The sequence below is a fragment of the Chrysemys picta genome, chromosome 12 (assembly GCF_011386835.1).
Source record: "Chrysemys picta bellii isolate R12L10 chromosome 12, ASM1138683v2, whole genome shotgun sequence".
NCBI classification, from domain to species: domain Eukaryota; kingdom Metazoa; phylum Chordata; order Testudines; family Emydidae; genus Chrysemys; species Chrysemys picta.
Genome location: NC_088802.1, coordinates 14556382 through 14576755, shown reverse-complemented (window position 1 = coordinate 14576755; position 20374 = coordinate 14556382). Strand labels below are relative to the sequence as shown.

General features: G+C 45.5%; 1 protein-coding gene across 2 annotated transcripts in view; it reads left to right on the top strand.

Moving 5' to 3' along the window:
* The window catches only part of LOC101950965 (butyrophilin subfamily 1 member A1-like), a 36612-nt gene that overhangs the window by 9130 nt on the left and 7108 nt on the right, over nt 1-20374 (top strand). For both annotated transcript variants that reach the window (XM_065564999.1, XM_065564998.1), the window contains exons 4-9: nt 10630-10911; nt 12843-12959; nt 18078-18098; nt 18289-18309; nt 18417-18443; nt 18587-18613. In XM_065564999.1, the coding sequence (XP_065421071.1) occupies nt 10630-10911; nt 12843-12959; nt 18078-18098; nt 18289-18309; nt 18417-18443; nt 18587-18613 (495 nt within the window). The remainder of the gene's footprint in view (nt 1-10629; nt 10912-12842; nt 12960-18077; nt 18099-18288; nt 18310-18416; nt 18444-18586; nt 18614-20374) is intronic.

Below are 20374 nucleotides of genomic sequence, written 5' to 3'. Positions count from 1 at the left end.
GGAAGGGTACAAGGCACAGCCGAGGCAACCTGAACTCCCCAGTAACAAAGTTTTTTGGTAGTGAATTAATTTAACGTTTGTCTATACCAGGGGCGGGCAAACTTTTTGGCCTGAGGGCTGCATTGGGTTTCAAAAATTGTATGGAGGGCCGGTTAGGGGAAGCTGTGCCCCCGCCACCATTCTGACCCTCCCCCAGCTTCTCACCCCTTGACTGCCTCCCTGGGACTCCTGCCCCATCCAAATCCCCCTGTTCCCTGATGGCCCCCCTGGAACCCCGGCCCTATCCACGCCTCCTGCTCTCTGTCCCTTGACCGCCCCCAGACCTCCTGCCCCTAACTGCCCCCCGCCGCCCAATCCAACCCCCCCTCTCCTTCCTGACTGCCCCTCCCAGGATCCCTGCCCCATCCAACCCCCCTGTTCCCTGCCCTCTGACCGCCCTGTCCCCTGACCACCACCCCCGAACTCCCCTGCCCTCTATCCAACCCCCTCCCTCGCTCCCTGCCCCTTTACCGCGCTGCCTGGAGCACCGGTGGCTGGCGGTGCAGCTGCACCAGGACAGGCAGCCGCGCCGCTCAGCTGGAGCCAGCCACGCCACCACGCAGCACAGAACACTGGGTCAGGCCGGGCTCTGCAGCGGCGCTGCCCCAGGAGCTCGCAGCCCCACCGCCCAGAGCATTGTGGGACAGCGGGGGAGGGGCTGGGGGGTAGCCTTCTGGGCCAGGAGCTCAGGGGCCAGGCAGAAGGGTCCCACGGGCTGGATGTGGCCCGGGGGCTGTAGTTTGCCCATCTCTAGTATATACATACACATGCACTGGTTACAATGAAGTAGTGCAAAACCCTATATGGACATTCTTAAATGGTTTGGAATGGCTCATGTTAATGTAGTTTGAGTTGATTCCTTCTTGATTTAAGAAAGTCCACACCGGGGTTTGCACTGGTTTAAAAAAAAAAAAAAAAAAAAAAACTTTAACGAAACTGGAGCAAGTTTGTGCATAGAACAGCCCTGACATTAAAATTAATTCTATCAAATAGGAATCTGACCAGATTAACTGACCAGCTGCACTTGTGGACTCGCATTCAGTTCTCAGTTTAATGGGAAATGGCTTTTGATAACAGTAAAAAAAAGAACAGGAGTACTTGTGGCACCTTAGAGACTAACAAATTTATTAGAGCATAAGCTTTCGTGGACTACAGCCCACTTCTTCGGATGCATATAGAATGGAACATATATTGAGGAGATATATATACACACATACAGAGAGCATAAACAGGTGGGAGTTGTCTTACCAACTCTGAGAGGCCAATTAATTAAGAGAAAAAAAAACTTTGAAGTGATAATCAAGCTAGCTCAGTACAGACAGTTTGATAAGAAATGTGAGAATACTTACAAGGGGAGATAGATTCAATGTTTGTAATGGCTCAGCCATTCCCAGTCCTTATTCAATCCTTTGTTGATTGTGTCTAGTTTGCATATCAATTCCAGCTCAGCAGTCTCTCGTTGGAGTCTGTTTTTGAAGTTTTTCTGTTGTAATATAGCCACCCGCAGGTCTGTCACTGAATGACCAGACAGGTTAAAGTGTTCTCCCACGGGTTTTTGAGTATTTTGATTCCTGATGTCAGATTTGTGTCCATTGATTCTTTTGCGTAGAGACTGTCCGGTTTGGCCAATGTACATGGCAGAGGGGCATTGCTGGCACATGATGGCATATATCACATTGGTAGATGTGCAGGTGAACGAGCCCCTGGTGGTATGGCTGATGTGATTAGGTCCTATGATGATGTCACTTGAATAGATATGTGGACAGAGTTGGCATCGGGGTTTGTTACAAGGATAGGTTCCTGGATTAGTGGTTTTGTTCAGTGATGTGTGGTTGCTGGTGAGTATTTGCTTTAGGTTGGGGGGTTGTCTGTAAGCGAGGACAGGTCTGTCTCCCAAGATCTGTGAGAGTAAAGGATCATCTTTCAGGATAGGTTGTAGATCTCTGATGATGCGCTGGAGAGGTTTTAGTTGGGGGCTGAAGGTGACAGCTAGTGGTGTTCTGTTATTTTCTTTGTTGGGCCTGTCTTGTAGGAGGTGACTTCTGGGTATTCGTCTGGCTCTGTCAATCTGTTTTTTCACTTCAGCAGGTGGGTATTGTAGTTTTAAGAATGCTTGATAGAGATCTTGTAGGTGCTTGTCTCTATCCGAGGGATTGGAGCAAATGCGGTTATATCTTAGAGCTTGGCTGTAGACAATGGATCGTGTGGTGTGTCCTGGATGGAAGCTGGAGGCATGTAGGTAAGTGTAGCGGTCAGTAGGTTTCCGGTACAGGGTGGTATTTATGTGACCATCACTTATTAGCACAGTAGTGTCCAGGAAATGGACCGCTTGTGTGGATTGATCTAGGCTGAGGTTGATGGTGGGATGGAAATTATTGAAATCATGGTGAAATTCCTCAAGGGCTTCTTTTCCATGGGTCCAGATGATGAAGATGTCATCAATGTAGCGCAAGTAGAGTAGGGGCGTTAGGGGACGAGAGCTAAGGAAGCGTTGTTCTAAGTCAGCCATAAAAATGTTGGCATATTGTGGGGCCATGCGGGTACCCATAGCAGTGCCGCTGACTTGAAGGTATATATTGTCCTCAAATGTGAAATAGTTGTGGGTGAGGACAAAATCACAAAGTTCAGCCACCAGGTTAGCTGTGACATTATCAGGGATACTGTTCCTGATAGCTTGTAGTCCATCTTTGTGTGGAATATTGGTGTAGAGGGCTTCTACGTCCATAGTGGCCAGGATGGTGTTTTCTGGAAGATCACCGATGGATTGTAGTTTCCTCAGGAAGTCAGTGGTGTCTCGAAGATAGCTGGGAGTGCTGGTAGCGTAGGGTCTGAGGAGAAATCCTGTTTATGCTCTCTGTATGTGTGTATATATATATCTCCTCAATATATGTTCCATTCTATATGCATCCGAAGAAGTGGGCTGTAGTCCACGAAACTTATGCTCTAATAAATTTGTTAGTCTCTAAGGTACCACAAGTACTCCTGTTCTTCTTTTTGCGGATACAGACTAACACGGCTGCTACTCTGAAACCTTTGATAACAGTGTAATAAAACTTTTTGCTCATTACTGGTGTCAAAGTTAGACTCAGGACTCATAGTTTGTCAGACCACTCTGTTTTATTAGCACAGCGCTCTGCTAATACATTCAGATAATGTGAGCCTCCATGCAAGATTCAAACAGTCTTATTTATACAGATAAAAGGGTGCGAACTAAACAAAGGGAGAGAGCAAAATTGTAAAATATGCATGGAGCACAATATGCATATCCTGCTTCCTTGTTAACTCTTTTCGATCTAAGACTAATGCTTCACCAATTGCCCTTAAGTGGCAAGTTAAGCAGTTAATGTCTGCTTTCCTGCCCCCCTGGCTTGCAGCATTTCTCATTTCTACTTAAAGGTACATACAGCATTCTTTAATTCATTCTATTTCTTTAATATAATTCATTTCACTTTCACAATCCCTCCTTTTGGTCAAGCTTACGCAAAGACCAACAATTACTGGGTTCCACATATTAATAGTTCTTTATCTCTTGGTTCATCAGTGATATTTAACATCATCATATTAGCACTCTGTTTTGGGGCAGTCACCTGGGTGGCATACCTTACACAATTCTGGATACAACAGGAGATTAACTGAAAACATACAAAAATCATTAGGATTCCACACAGGATAGTCAGGGCTCCCTGAAACAACCAGTTTCCTATGCCAGAGAAATTGAATAGGTTACTTAGCCACTTCCATAAAGAACTTGGCTCTTCATGGGGAAGATATGCAATTTGTTCTAAGTGACTAGCGCGATCTATTACCTCATTGGTGTCGTCAGGTATGAACACACAACATTCTTTTCCAATGAGAGCACAGGTCCCTCCTTTGGCCACCAGCACTATGTCCAATGCCTGACGGTTTTGGAGGGCCATCTGTCGGATCGCCCCTGTTTCTTTGGCCAGGGCTCTTAAACTCTCTCCGGTTTCATTTGCCATTATTTCAACTACTGCTTGTAACCTCAGGAGCCTTTTTGCATGGTGTATTACTCCCCCAAGTGGGATAAGGGAACTGCCAATGGCCTCTTCCCAGGTCAAGGGGCTTATGTTATTTGGGGGAGGGATAGCTCAGTGGTTTGAGCATTGGCCTGCTAAACCCAGGGTTGTGAGTTCAATCCTTGAGGGGGCCACTTGGGGATCTGGGGCAAAATCAGTACTTGGTCCTGCTAGTGAAGGCAGGGGGCTGGACTTGATGACCTTTCAAGGTCCCCTCCAGTTCTAGGAGATGGGATATCTCCATTATTTTTATTTTAAATTTATTTACATACCATTGGGCATCTGATAAGTCCCTTCTTCTTCACCTGAAATTACGAAGGCGTTCTCGTGGAAAGGACCCTAGCACTCGGAATTGTGGGAAGAGTCGGGCGGGATAACAGATACCTGACCAGTTAGCTGGTAACACAGTATAAGCTTTGGTCCCACAAACCCAATAATAGCCTATTAAGGCTGGGAAGGGTCGGTTGCACCCATTTGTCACATAGGTGCCTACAAAGGAGGAGTAATATCCTCCAAAGGGCACAGGGTAATTCTCCTTACGAGGAGTGGTGTTATTTGCATGGCATTGAAAGATTGTATTGTTTTCACTAAGATTACTGTAGGGGGAACAGGAGATTGATTTTTCTGTTTGATCCCAGGTCGAGAAAAAATTCATATCCCCATACCCGGCCCGCCACTCTTTAGTTTTGTTCGAATAATCCCATACACCATTGGCCACAATATGCTGAAGGCAACGGCTTTTTCCCAGATTCAGCCCTGTCCCATTACACACCCAACACCAATGACCTTTTCCCTCCACCACACTTATCCATTTAGATACATTTATTCCCACTGCTTCCCAAGTGTCATTATTGTTCCATGTTTTGTTAAACGGATGAAGTCCTCCAGTGAGGTCTGGGGAATTGAGTGGGATTGCCAGGACAGGAACACCAGCTTGAGAGTGGGCTGGGATGTGGCTGCAGACCCAGCAATTAGAAATATTAAGAGTCTGAGCTATCCACACTTGCTGCTGGATAAAAGAATTGTCATTGTGGACTCCCCAGACCTTAAGACACCAGCAGCCGAGGAACAGGCGCCACCAGAGGCTCATGTTGGAGGCAAGGCCCTTCCGGTTCTGACAACCTCAACGGAGGGAACCGCAGTCATGGTTTTACATCCACCAGGCAGCAGGCGCTAGGCTCACTACTGCTTCTTTTTGGGCCTTGCTTTAGGTCATCGTCTGCTTCTGGCAACCCTTACGAGAGCGTAGATGGTAAGGTATTGCAGGCTGTTCCTCTACGTCTTCTTCTGGAGTCAAAATTGACTCTGCGTGGTCCTGAGGTGATTGGTTTGCTGGGGGGTGCCTTCTTACACTGCGAAGCATGTATGCACGCTGTGATGCCAGACAGTTTAACAGCCATCTGGATAGTAAGCAGTACCTGATGATACTTTGATGTCCTTTAAGTCTCTTTACTTCTTCTTCCTTGACTCTGGCTATAACGATGGCCTTCACACCTTATCTTTTCCTGATGCATACATTCCTTATTCACACAGATTGGGAATACAAACAGTAGTATTTTATATGGAGCAAAAAGGCATTGCAAATTAAACCTTGCTAAGTTTTACAATCAATAACCAAGACAATTTACATTGAGACCCAGGCCTTCAATGTTCCTCTAATCTACTTAACATAGACACACTAGAGAATCCTGTTTCTTACTTACTAAACCTTAAAACAAAGAAATGTATATTTAACTAGAGGCCTACTTTGTAATACATATAGGAAACCATAGTAGACATTATAACTTATTCTAAAACAAAAGGGTGACCATAATCAGTCATAAGGATTGTTCTGGTCTGTCATTCCTTTCTGCTATTCAAAAAGGGTGTCTGACAGGGATGAAATCAAATCATACATTAATTCTTATGGGACATTATAAGATCCTGCTCCTACATATCCCCCTTTTGACACTAAGATTATTAATCGCCAGTGTCATTTCTTATTTAGTCCACGTAATAGAAAATACTGGGAGGTGATTTGGGCCTGTGGCTCTAGCTTTGCATACATTTGTTTTATCCAACAGCACATTTCAAACGTTACAATTAAACACATACAATTTAAAATCAAAAACAATTAGGGTTAGTAACATTAGTACGCCAGTAGTTGTGGGAGACCATTCAGAAAATATATTATACCAATGGTAAGCTGTTATGTCTTTCTGCAGTGGCAATTCTTAACATGTTGCCATTAGCATGTATAATATGAATGCTTTGGTTTCCCACATTGCCCTTTTGTTTGTTTTAGGAACTATGTTACCTTTTTACCTTTTGTAAACACATTACTTACATTACATTTACATTTGTCTATTGGAAGGTTGCTAACACTTCCATTCTTTTAAAACACTTCCCCCCCCAAGAATTAACACATACACATAGCCCATTATACAGTACTTTGGTCTCATTTTTCAGAGTAACAGCCGTGTTAGTCTGTATCCGCAAAAAGAAGAACAGGAGTACTTGTGGCACCTTAGAGACTAACAAATTTATTAGAGCTTATGCTCTAATAAATTTGTTAGTCTCTAAGGTGCCACAAGTACTCCTGTTCTTCTTTTTGGTCTCATTATTCATTTTATCCCACATACAGGATCCTAGTGAGTTTACCTTTTGTAAACACATTACTTACATTACATTTACATTTGTCTATTGGAAGGTTGCTAACACTTCCATTCTTATGCTCTAATAAATTTGTTAGTCTCTAAGGTGCCACAAGTACTCCTGTTCTTCTTTTTGGTCTCATTATTCATTTTATCCCACATACAGGATCCTAGTGAGATGTCTTTACTACAGGGCTTTGGAGCAACAGGCATGGATGGATAAGCATACCCACTTTTATTTGTTTCTTATTAGGTTGTCCTGTAGCTGATATTAGCTTTTTCTGAAAGACAAAAATAACATTTTTTCTACCCCTTTTGGGGTGGCATTCATTATTGCTTAAAATATTCCTTTCTTTTACAAATACCCTTGCTGATTGCAGGCAAAACAAGAGGAATTACCTCTATATTTTCCTGTGTTTTTGTTCTATAGGCAGGCCAGGTTTTAATGGCTTCTATCTTTTAAGAGTTATGGGGAAATTATCCCACTGTTCAGTCATTAAATCCATGAGGTGGTGTACCTCAGTTTTCCCTTTACAGCAGACCAAGGTTACAATGTCTTTCCTGCTGTATTAAGCTTTAAGTTTGTTCACAGGTAACAGCTGAAAAGCATCATTACCATAAAGGATTTCTTTTTTCCCCAAAAAATCATACACATTATACATTGTTACAGGGGTACTTATTAACATTAAATTTATTTTAATTAAAGGTATCTTGTTATACTGTGCCTTTTATTTAGACAATTTGTTTGCTGACCAGGTATGTTCTTTATCTGCAACTTCTTTGTGCTGGCAGTTCTCTCACTTCCTTTATCAGTTAGATAATTTGCATCATCACAGGCTTGGCTTTTGGATTCAAAACCCTTAGCAGAGCTCAGAGACTCTGTCTTAAAAGGAACACAATCAACTTTTACCAGAATTTTGATTACTTTTAACTCTTGCTTCCAAAACACACAGATCTGAAAAAGAAAACACAGTCTATTGTGGCTCCTTTAGAGCCCTAATAGGATTTTAATTAAGTAGCATGTTTCTTTTGCATTTCTTTTACCCCCTCTATAATATACACTGCACACTTCTGCACATTCCTTCTATACTTTAACTTTTAAAACATTAGCCATATTAATTTTTACATAGGGTGTAACTGTTTCTTTTGTTCTTACAGAGTTTTATGTACCCTTATCAAAGTGACAGTCTGATTACACAGAGCCATTTTAAGGCTCAGTGTTTCTAACATTGCTTCTTTTTGTTTTGTGCACCTCACCCCTGCTGTTGCTTCAGAGGGCCACTGTCTTTATTCTTTTCCTACAGCTTTCATTTGCTATTTTGTTACAAAAACAAACAAACAAACAGAATCCAGAATCTCTCCCTATTTTTCTGATTTTGACTGTCCTGCTGCAGTCATGACTTGGTCTTTATTTGAAAACATTTAAATTTTGTAAAGAATCAAGTTACCCCTTAAGGGTTAAATACCAAATCTCAAAGTCAACCAACTCTGATCACCTGTGTCTGGCAAAAAGGTCTGTCAGTTTTGCAACTTTGAATTAAAAGAGTCAAATGGATTTTTAGTAGCATTATAAACAAAACAAAACCAATTTATCTTAAACTTACAAAACAGGAGTTTTACAAACCTCACATATTCCCACAGACAGACATACACATTTTCTCTCCCTTAACATCCCTCTTACACTGCTTTTGTTTTTACATAGCTGTACATAGATTACATTACCTTTATACATTTGGGGCAGTTAAGTTCCAATAGAACCCCCCCATGTTCTTTTAGCAAATTTGACTCAATTGTCCATAATCAAATGATTTTAATTAGATCACAAAGTTTAACTGTGTAATTCTCTCCAGCCTCTGTAGAGTTAACTTTTCACTCTCTTTCCTTAAATCACTTGTTTATTTCCCAAAATGACACCTTTATCAACTCAGATTTCACCATTTTAAGTATTGTTCTAGGGGTTCATACTTGCACTTACTCCTGACACTATGCCCTTAGGGCTTCCAACCTGTTTTTTTTTTTGTTTTTTTTTTTAGTTTCTTTATCTGTTGCTTGCCTGCTTGTCTGGGCCCAATCCCGCTTTTTCCAATGAACCATTTTTGTGAGTGATATTGTGGTCATTTCACAATTTTGAAAGAAATGCTTAAGGAAAGGGACCAGGAAGGGTGGGGGCTAGTTGAGGAGCCCACCCTCCTTGCTGAATTGGTAATGGAACACTAAAGAATCAGTTTCTGAGGCAGACAACGAAGGGGAACAGAACAAGGGGCATTTTATCCTTTTTACAATGAGAGGGGAGTATGAAGGGAGTTGGGATCGATCCGGGGTTGTTGTTTTTTTTTTGTCAGAGAACAGGGTGAAGGGGAGCGCTCAGTCTGGTGGTGGGAGAGGAGTCTTTTAATAAAGCTTTTAATTTATTATTTGAATATTTGAGAGAGGCGAATTTTGATTTTGTCCACCTACGATTTGCCTCTTCCCACCACTGCATGAAACAATTAACCTCTCCTTTAGCCAATTTAGTTTTAGGCTGGCCGAGTTTGTTTTTTTAAGATGTCCACTCGGTCCTTGTTCCAAGGTTTTAACAGTGGCCACTGAGTTTTGGGATCTCCCTGAGTTAGCCTAGACCATTTTTCCAGAAATTTACAGGAGTCCGGACCCTTCCTAAAACTGAGCCGGCGTTCCTTTAGGGAACTGTCCCGACTTAGATGTCTGCTTAGCCATACAGGAGGACTTTACACACACCAATCACACAAGAAGGAAATTCGGGTTCGTCAGAGCGATGCCCGGTGCAACACACAAAAGGAGCCCACAGGCTACTGACTCAATCGCCCTTGCTTTCACACCAAGGGTTTTACCCAAGGTGTGGTGCGGCTGCGATTGTGCAGATTTCACTCACTCAGACCTCGGGGACAGGAACCCCTTGGTCGGCCGATCCCCGGACGGAGATGGCACCCAGACTCAAACACTCCACAGGAGGACAGATAGACACAGAGACAGGACAGTCCTCAGTCCGGACAAAACACAGAAATAATTACCTGACCAGATTCCTGATGTCAGATCCCGGGATCCCAACCAGAACAGAGTGGGAACCAACAGGTTCAATGGCGTAGACCTCACTGTGGTCGTGCACCCTTCCGTTCAGGAGGAGGACCGCTCGGGCCAAATGCCCAGGTGCCGGCTACCACGGTCGTCCTACAAAAACGGTCAGGAATCACACAGCCCCAGTGAAGACGGTTGCCATCTCGGTGGAACCTCCAAAATGTCAAAAAAAGAAGAACAGGAGTACTTGTGGCACCTTAGAGACTAACAAATTTATTAGAGCATAAGCTTTCGTGGACTACAGCCCACTTCTTCGGATGCATCCGAAGAAGTGGGCTGTAGTCCACGAAAGCTTATGCTCTAATAAATTTGTTAGTCTCTAAGGTGCCACAAGTACTCCTGTTCTTCTTTTTGCGGATACAGACTAACACGGCTGTTACTCTGAAACTCTGCAAAATGTCAAAGTTAGACTCAGGACTCATAGTTTGTCAGACCACTCTGTTTTATTAGCACAGCGCTCTGCTAATACATTCAGATAATGTGAGCCTCCATGCAAGATTCAAACAGTCTTATTTATACAGATAAAAGGGTGCGAACTAAACAAAGGGAGAGAGCAAAATTGTAAAATATGCATGGAGCACAATATGCATATCCTGCTTCCTTGTTAACTCTTTTCGATCTAAGACTAATGCTTCACCAATTGCCCTTAAGTGGCAAGTTAAGCAGTTAATGTCTGCTTTTCTGCCCCCCTGGCTTGCAGCATTTCTCATTTCTACTTAAAGGTACATACAGCATTCTTTAATTCATTCTATTTCTTTAATATAATTCATTTCACTTTCACACTGGGCACTGTAGGATTATCACAAGTTCATTTATTTCTTCTGTAGGTTTGGGCTCTGCTCCTGTCATCTCTGTGGAGGGACATCAGGACGGAGGGATCCGGGTTGTGTGTCGATCAGCCGGATGGTACCCACAACCCGAGGCTCAGTGGAGAGATCTCCAGGGGCAGCTCTTACCATCAGACTCTGAAAAAATATCCCCAGAGGCCAGTGGCCTGTTTCAAACAGAGATTACCATTGTTATAACTGAAGAGTGGAACCAGAAAGTGTCCTGCTGTGTCAGGAACCCCCGACTCAACCAGGAGAGAGAGTCAGCGATTTCCATAGCAGGTCAGTGCCCGTCTGTGCTGCACATGGATAGATTGAGACACTGCAGACATGAGCAGAGATTATTTATCATTGTGTCTCCTGTTTATTGGCCTGAACCTTCAATGTGCTGAGCATGTCTTGTAAATTCCTGAATAACCTCAATTCTCTTTGGATATGTCTACACTGCAATTCAGAACCCGCTGGTGACCCAGGCCAGCTGGTTCAGGCTAAGGGCCTGTTAAATTGTGGTATAGATGTCCGAGCTTGGGCTGGACCCTGATACATGCACTAAAAATTCCATGCTGTGCTTTGAGCTACCCCACTTTAAACCGGGAACAGATCAAAGTGCACCAGGGAACTTTTAGTGCAGTGCAGCAGGGTGCACACAGCCAGTTAAAGTGCAGCAGGCCAGTGCACAGTGGATTTACACCCCAGCCTGCCGCGCACTAACTGTGCCTATAGACGAGCCACCGTAGAGCAAGGTGGGTGAGTTGTGCCTGCTGCCTTAGGGAGACGCCTCCCTCTCTATTCTGGGGTTCTTGTGTATTCAGATTCTGGATTCTAAGAAATAAAGTCATGATACACTGCAACCTTCCAGCAGGAGTATTTATTTTTATGCTTGTATCTCACATTGTGTGTGTGTGTATATGTGTGCATACGCGCACACGCTGTGAATATCACAATTCTCTGTGGGGTTTGGGGAGGGAATTCTCCTTTGTTCTCAGTGAGAGTTGTGGGTGCTAAATATTTATGAAATTCTGGGTAATAAAGTCATTTTTCCTGACTGGCACAATAGAGCCCTGAATATGGCCTGAGCGTTGCTCCTTAGATTACATCTGAAAATACCAGCAATAAAAGTTCAGGCCCAAAATATGCAGAAACAAAATCTTACTTAAGAGCACCTTAATTTTTAGAAAAAAAGGTTGTGATTTTATGCATTATTATCTACCAAATAACTTGGTTACTATCGAATGAATATTTCATCACTGTAACAATAAGAATGTTGTATTTGTAAAGCACTATTTGTCTGAGGTCTCATAGTGCTGCATTGCTGGTTAGTCTATGATATGCCCAGTATTACCTGATTGTTATGTTCACAGCACACACAGAGAGTTAGAAACAAAACATAAATACTCTTCCTGAAAGGCTGCAATGTCACACTGCTTTATTTCTAAGAATCCAGAAGTCTAACATGCTACAGCCAAATACAGAGAGAGACAAAGCAGGCTGCTACCTAAGGCAGAGAAGCAGAACCAAACCCACCCTGCTCTAGGCTGGCTCTTTGCAGACTGACTGCAGAGGACCCAGATGCATGCTCCCTACAGAGCCCCCTAGCCTGCAAGCAGGACCAGGAATCCCCTCAGGATTTCAAGTATCAACTTGTAATTTTTACATGGTTTTCAATACACCGCACTAATAACTTAGCAAGAACCCTTTAGTCAGCCATTGCTCCAAGGCCCAGGAAAGAGGACGCTGGGGGAATTTTTACTCTGAATCTCCAGGCTCAGTTTTGTTTTTATTAAAATCCCATATTAACATATTTTGGGCCAGATTCTTTCATGTGGCTGAACCCCAGTGAGCACAGGGGTGTCAGGAAGCTCCTCACAACTCTCTGATTCTGAGATCCAGTCTGCACTGGCTTCAGCCTTGGGATCAGTTAGAGCAGCCTAGGGAATGCCTGAATTTACGCCAGTGGGGGATGGTGTAGCATAATGGAGCTGCACCCTACGCTCTCCCCTCCCTCAACACACCCCCTCCCATTAATTAACCATATTCAGTAATCAGGCTAACGCTTGGGTTTGATTGGCTTAATAATAAAGCACAAATCAGCCACATCTCCCTGTGTATTACCCTGTGAGATTCTTAACTAGTCACAGCATCACCACTGTCACTGTGTCCTGCCTTCATTCTGTGCGTGTTTGCTCCCAAGTCAATGGCACTTTCTCTTGCAGAGCTGTTTTTCCCGAGGGTCAATCCCTGGATGGTGGCTCTGGGTGTGATCCTGGCTCTCCTGGCTGTTCTCATTCCCCTGTCCAGTTACTGCTTCTGGAGGCAACACAGAGCGAAAGGTGAAGTAACAAAACGGGGGAACTTGGTAATAGATAGATAGATATAAACAAAACCAAAAGTAAAGATACAGGGATTAAGGGGCTTTGATTCAATGTTTGGAGGAGTTTCAGGCAATGGGAGCTAGGCTGAGGGTGAAGAGGAAGCTGAATAAATTATGATCATGTTTGAACCAAGAAGCGCCAAGTTGTTTCACCCCTTCAGATCTCACTCAAGGATCCCAGTCGAATGTGATTCTGAACTGTTCCCTGGGGATTGGCCTGGCTCCGTTTGAAACACCTTGTGAGGCTCAGGTTGCTGGGCTTGGAGCGCTGACATATGTAACTCGGCTGCTTACAGGAAAACCAGAATGCAAAGCTGGGCAGGGGGAACTTATGGCCCAATTCTGCCCTTCAGTCTGTGCATGAACCCCCCACCTCCCATCTCCCCATGCAGGTGAGCAGAATCTGTGGATGGGCAGAGTAGTGGCTGTGCAAATGGAAGGGTTAGCTGTTACCTTATCTACCCTAAGGGTATGTCTACACTGCGGCCGTGGCAGTGTAGTCACGCTTTATCGCTGGGAGCATAAAAAACCCCACCCCGAACGAGCAGTGGTGGCTTTATCGCCGGGAGCAGCACACTGGCACTTTTCACTGCTAAAGCTTTTGTCACTCGGGGCGGGGGGGGGGAGGGTTCACACCCTTGAATGACTAAAGTTTTAGTGCTGAAAGTGGCAGTGTAGACACAGCCTAAGATTTGTTCAGCCTGAGATCCTGCTACAGCAACAGAGCAATGAACTCTCCATTGTAGTATAAGTGCTCAGATGTAGGTTTTTTTCCTTTAGTCCCAAAAGGCAGACATTGTCCTTCAGTGATCTCTGTGTTTATAGGGAGCTGGGGTTCTCATAGCTGCCTAAGGGAGCTGAATGCCCTATTTTTGTTTAAAGTAATGGGCACCGAATGTGCAAATCCCCAAGGGAGCTGTGAAAGTCCCACCCTGAAGGTTTTCTCACCTGAAGTCCTGTGAATTGTATGTAGAAATGTACCAGTGTCAGAAGAATTGGGAAGGGGAAATGTCTGTTAGAATGATTTCCCAGTCCGGACGGAAGCAGGTAATTCAGATAAGCAGAGAGGAGCTGTGCTGTTTACTTGTGCTTTGTACTTGTGAAAATTGGAACTGGATGTTGCACCTTTAGAACTGTCACCTACACACTCTGTCAGCACCAGGTGTGAACTGGTTTAGTCTGTGTCCCATTACTTTATGGTGGGGGAGCGGGGGGAATAATAACAGAAATGTGGAAATGGCAGAAGTGCTTAATGACTTCTTTGTTTCCGTTTTCACCAAGAAGGTTGGTGGTGATTGAACGTCTAGTGTAGTGAATGCCAGGGAAAATGAGGTAGTATCAGAAGAGGGTAAAATAGGGAAAAGAACAAGTTAAAAATTACTTGGACAAATTACAGAGTAACAGCCGTGTTAGTCTGTATCCGCAAAAAGAAGAACAGGTGTACTTGTGGCACCTTAGAGACTAACAAATTTTCTTAATCTTTCCCTGTTTGCTGTATAGGATGCTGATCAGGTGGTTTCGCAGTTTCTTTGAGAGTGTGTGACACAGTCTCTCAGCATAGTCTGTGTGATATGTAGATTGTAATGGATTTTTTACCTTTAGTCCTTTTGGTATGATGTCCATCTGCTTGCATTTGGAAAGGAAGATGATGTCTGTCTGTATCTGTACGAGTTTTTTCATGAGGTTGATGGATTTCCATTCCATACGGCTAAATGCAGTGCCTTGCATAATGACAAGTTTCAGAGTAACAGCCGTGTTAGTCTGTATCCGCAAAAAGAAGAACAGGAGTACTTGTGGCACCTTAGAGACTAACAAATTTGTTAGTCTCTAAGGTGCCACAAGTACTCTTGTTCTTCTTTTTTTGGACAAATTAGATGTCTTCAAGTCACCAGGACCTGATGAAATGCATCCTAGAATACTTAAGGAGCTGACTGTGGAGATATCTGAACCACTAGTGATTATATTTGAAAAGTCATGGAAGATGAGGGAGATTCCAGAAGACTGGGAAAGGGCAAATACAGTGCCAATCTATGGGTTTGTCTACACTGTCAAGTTTCTGCTAAACAAGTTATACCACTTTTTTTACTAAAGCGCTGGAATTAAACCGCTGTTGCTGTTGTACTTAAAGTACTGCACAGGATCTTTTTAGGGGGAATAAGGCAAAACGCCACATTTATTAGCAATACATGTATTTATTAACACTGTATTATATGCATATAATATATTATACTTACACTTACACACACACACAAACACACTCCGTCTTGTTGTTACCAATTAGTTGCTCCCCTTAACTTCACTGGCCAGGTGAGTTAGATGGGGGAGGGGGTGGAGCCGGGCTTCTGCCGATCCGGATCGATGCTCCCATGTTGACAAGACGAGACCCGGGGTTCTCTGCAAGACACCTCACTTTTATAGCAGCTTTCCTCTTATGCAAATCTATACCAGATTTAAACTCTGTATCTGTGTCCATTGGTCCTTTGTGCTGCTTTCTTTTGAGTGTTGTCCCAATGCTGCAAAGAGGGTGTTTCCAAAAGAAGGTGCTTGCTTCTAACACCCCCCCCCCCCCCCCCCCCCCCCCCCCCCCCCCCCCCCGAGGCCGCCGGTATGTCTGCTTGTTTTTAATGAGCCCACTTGACACGTTTTATTGTCCTTGGGTCTGGCTCCCAGCCCCTCTCCAACAGTTGAGGCTGTCTGGAGGTGCTGCCTTCCATGCCTTGGTCATTCACACCTTATTCATTCAATAGGGCAATTGATTAAGAGTGGGGGGGGGGGGGAGAGAGCTCTTGTTCTACTGCTAGCAAAAAGAAATTTTTCTTCTATCTTATTCTATTCTTAGGGGCTATAATATTATACCAAGGGCAATGCAAAGTTTCTAAATGAGGCTTTGATACAAAGTTCCATGAAAACAGAGGTCACACGTGGGTAGACCCACCACAAGGTTATATGAAGAGGTACAATGTAAAGTCATATGAAAATTATCAGAGATTGATCTACATTGCGTGTCCACACTGTGCTCCTTGTGACGGTGGAACGCATCCACATTAGTAGCTCTTGCAAGGGCAAAGAGAGCAGTGCATTGTGGTAGCTATCTCACTGTGCAACTGGCCGCAGGGTGCTTTGGGAAGGATTTGCAATGCATTATGGGGCAGGCACAGTGTCACATGATGTAGGTTTCCCAATCCCATTATTCCATGGCATCCTATTACAGCTGCTTTTCAACTGAAGGGTGGGTGGGCCGAGTGTGTGACAGAGAGTGTGTGAGTGTATGGAGGTGGGGGAGAGACAGTATGTTTTAGGGGACAGAGAGTGTGTCAGCATCAGGGCCAGCTCTAGGCACCAGCAAAGCAAGCAGTTGCTAGGGGACATATGTGAAATGGGACTGGGAACAAGAGCGGTGTGTCAGGGCGGGACCACAGTGCAAGGGCTGGGCCTTAAGGAAAATGGTGCCCTGGGTGGACTTGTATTTTGGTGCCCCTGACCCCCATGGGCACACTGCTCCCCCCATTTCCATGTTCCCCGTGGGTGCCCCCCAGTGATCCTGGCCCCCACGGGCTCCCCCTTCACTCCAACCCCCACACTGTGCCCCCTCCACCCCAACCCCAGCCACCCATGTCCCTAATCCCTTCACTCCCTACCTCCTGGCTCCTAACCCCTGCCCCCATCCTTTGTCCCTAACCCCTGCACCCTCTTCCTGCACCCATGCGGGAAAAGTGACCTGAATGCACGGAGCATCTGGCATTGCTGCTCCCTCCCACCCTTGAACACCGCTCCTCTGCACACCCCTAGGGGCTGTGTGTGTTGGGGGGGATCGAGGAGCGATGTCAGGGTTCCCTGCATCCCAGGTCACTTTCCCCGCCTGGGCTGCGTAAGGGGAGGGCAGGAGAGCAGCAGCTCCTGATGTCTCGCCTCTGCGAGTTTGCGGTGCTCCCCTGCCAGCAAGGAGCAGTTTCTGATATTACATAAACTAAGCCAGAAAAACTCACTCTTCTTATGGAATGTGTGTGTTGACATGGGGCGTTATACCGGTGTAACAAGAGCGGTTTAAATTGCCACCTTACCTTGTACTGGTGTAACCTTCCCATGCAGACAAGCTCTGCATTACTGCGGGAGTTGATTTGGCATCCAGAGTGCCCGGGATCAGGAGGATATGAGGCAGGGCTTAAAGTTGCCTGAGCCCTCACATGCTCCTGGGCTGCAGGTTCTGAGCACAAAATCTCACCCTGAGAGTTTAGGTCACGGAGCGTAATTATGTGGCAAATCTTTAACAAGAGGGGAGCACATTTTGTTGATTACATAGGCCCAGTAGTAATCCTGGCTGGGCTCCTCCCCCTCTCTATCCCCTTTCAACTGGGTCCCTCTTCTCCCCACTCTGCCATAACCTTATCGAGCTTGGTGAAAAGCAGAAAACTGGAAAAAACTAATTTCCACTAAAATCAGGCTTTTCTGATTGCCACCCAAATCAATAGAGTTCAGACCAGAGCGCAGATGAGGACGGCCTGGCTGGAATACGGGGGTGAGGAGACCAGCTGGGTGTCCGGCTGACACTGGGGCAAGAAGCCCAACTGGGGCAGGGGTGACTGGAGTGGGGTGAGGGGCCTGCTGACCCTAACTCTAACCTCACCCACAGCTTAAACCCTAACCCTGAGGTCACTGCCTCACCCTGTGTCCTGAGGGATCGAACGGTGAGTTTAGTGGAAATCCGGCTTTTACAGTTCTCCGGTTTTCACCAACATCAGGAGGCTTCTGCCCACTGATGCCTAGAACATGCCCTGAAATGCTGGAGCTGATGGGACGTGGTTTTCAAAAGTTATCTCATTGCAGACAGACAGAAATGCCATAGAGTTCAGTGTGGGGCCTCACTTCTCTCAGCCAGAAGGGAAAGGAGACAGCCATTTACTCAGTGTTTTACCGGCACTAGGAATTGTGTCCCCAGTATAATGCTGGGAATAGGTAGGCAGAGAGCCTCTGTGAGTGTTCTACTTTCTACCAGTAGAAAAATTATTCCTATGAGTTTGCAATAATTGAAGATAAGTCTTCTACCTTGTAACTCATCTCTCCTGTTACCCACTTGCAGGGGCACATCGTGCAGAGAAAGGTAAGGTCCCTTTGTTCATTGCAATGGGTGGGGGAGGGGGAATCTCAAACTTTACAACAAGTTTCATAGACCCGCAGAGCTCTCACTATGAACTGAGAGTCAGTTTGGTTTGTGTGGTGTGGGATCTTATTGAATAGCCTCCTTTTTCTTTTATCATATGTTTACTTGTTTCTCTTTGCTTTACTTTTAGAGAAACTGCAGGGTGAACTCAGTAAGTTGTCTTCTATTCCTAATATAAACCTTGCTACAGAATTGTCTTGTATTCGGAGTGTCTGTGTGCAGGGGAGGTCTCATCTCTCTGTCTGGGTTTGGTTTCAGAGTGGAGAAAAGCCCTACTAAATGCAGGTAAATAAATTTGTGTTTTTGCTAATAGACAGTTATACAGAAATATATTTTTCTCTCATCATAAACGTTGTTAGAGATTGTTTTTTATTCAGCAAGTTTGTGTTCAGGGCAGTTCTCATCGCTCCCTATTTGCTTGATTTCAGGTTGGGAGAAAGCCCGACAATATGCAGGTAACTGTGCTGTAAGCTCCGCTGAAATGAGATCTGTCAAAACCCCACCAGCCCCTGAGCGCTCTCTGCTCCTTTGCTTTGGAAAAGTGCTGAATAATGAGAGACTGTTTCCCCTCGGCTTCACCTTCCCAGTATAGTATTTGAGTCGTGCCTGATAGACATTAACTCAGCTCACCTTAATAGGCGTTAAACTGCTCAAATCTCCCCTCCCAACAGCAGGGTTTTCATGCTCATATAGGTCTTTAACCTGCAATTTCCTTCTACAATACTCTGAAGGGATAAGAGCTGTTGAGTGTCTCCATGGATTTGGGGTGAGGAAGGCCCTGTCCCCGGTGCAGAGGCAGATGTTTTTATAACCAGATTGTGAAACTCACTGACACAAGTAAAACAAACTGTGCCCACCAGTGGCGTAGCCAGGGTCTAAGAGCAGGGGGCGCGAACACATAAAAAAAGGCCCCACCCGCTGTGAAGCAGCGAAGAAAAAAAATGCACTTCCATCCTTTAAAAAAAAAAAAAAAGGACTGGAACATGCTTCCAGTTCCACCTAAGTGGATAGTGGCAGTACCCAAATGCCATTCCAGCTCCTCAAAAACGTGCTAGAATGGGGTTCCGGAGTGTTCCGGCACAATTCAAGCCCTGGTGCTGAGTGACCTCTCTTGCTGGAGCCCCGTTACCTAGCTTCTGTAACCTTGCTCTTTCCTGCCCAGTGCTTTCTGTCCCTGTATGATTCCTATTTGTCCTCCTCCTGATACAGTTTTCCAATGCTCCTACCTGCCCTCCCCCTCCCTCCTAGAGTCAGCTAAACTGGTTTTCTAAGGATGCAGCTCACTCATTATCCCAGATGTTTACACCCGAATAGGGTCATTAAGTCGTAAGCACCTTCTTAATGCATCTGTTGGGTGCATATGTGCTCCAGGGCCTGTCAGCAGTACTGGCTCCACTTGTAGAGAGACATTCATAACACAGCAGGTTTGCATACTCAGCTTCACAATATTAAGAAGAATTCATAAATTGTACAGATCTAGCCCTAATCCATCACAGGAGGATACTATGGGACATAGCTGATGCACAATTAGCTCTTCTATGGCCAAAGAGGAATGAGAAGCAAGCAGAGCCATATAAAAAGATACACTAAGTACTAAAGAGCACCCAGGGAGTTGGTGCCTAAGGTGTAGCGTGACCAGACGTCCTGATTTTATCGGGACTGTCCCGATATTTGCTTGTTTGTCCCGCGTCCTGCCCAGGGACCCCCCCCCGACTCCATCCCTTCTTCCCTCATTGGCTCCCTCCCCAAATCCCCACCCTGGCCCCGCCTCTTACCCAAGCACGTGGCATTCCTCCTCCCTCCCAGGCTTGTTGCTGTAATGGCGGCAAGTCTGGAGGGAGGGGGTGGTGGCTGGCTTCCAGTTCCTGGAGCTGGTGAGTAGGGGCACCGGGCGGGCAGGGGGGCTGGCAAGGGGGCTGCTCCCTCAGGAGGGCGACGGGGGGCTCTGGACCCCGGTGGGGGAGAGCGGCTCGGGGCCGCCGCACGAATGGCCATATAAAGTTTATTGGCGCGGGGTGGACCCCGGCCGACTCCTCACCCCTGTAGGGGGGTAGTGTCCACCCCTCCCCCCTCGTCCTGTCTCTCTGCTGAGCCCCCCCATCGCCCTCCTGGGGGAGCAGCCCCCTTGCCAGCCCCCCTTCCCCGCCCAGTGCCCCTATTCACCAGCTCCAGGAACTGGAAGCAGGCCACCACCAACTCCCTCCAGGCTTGCGCCT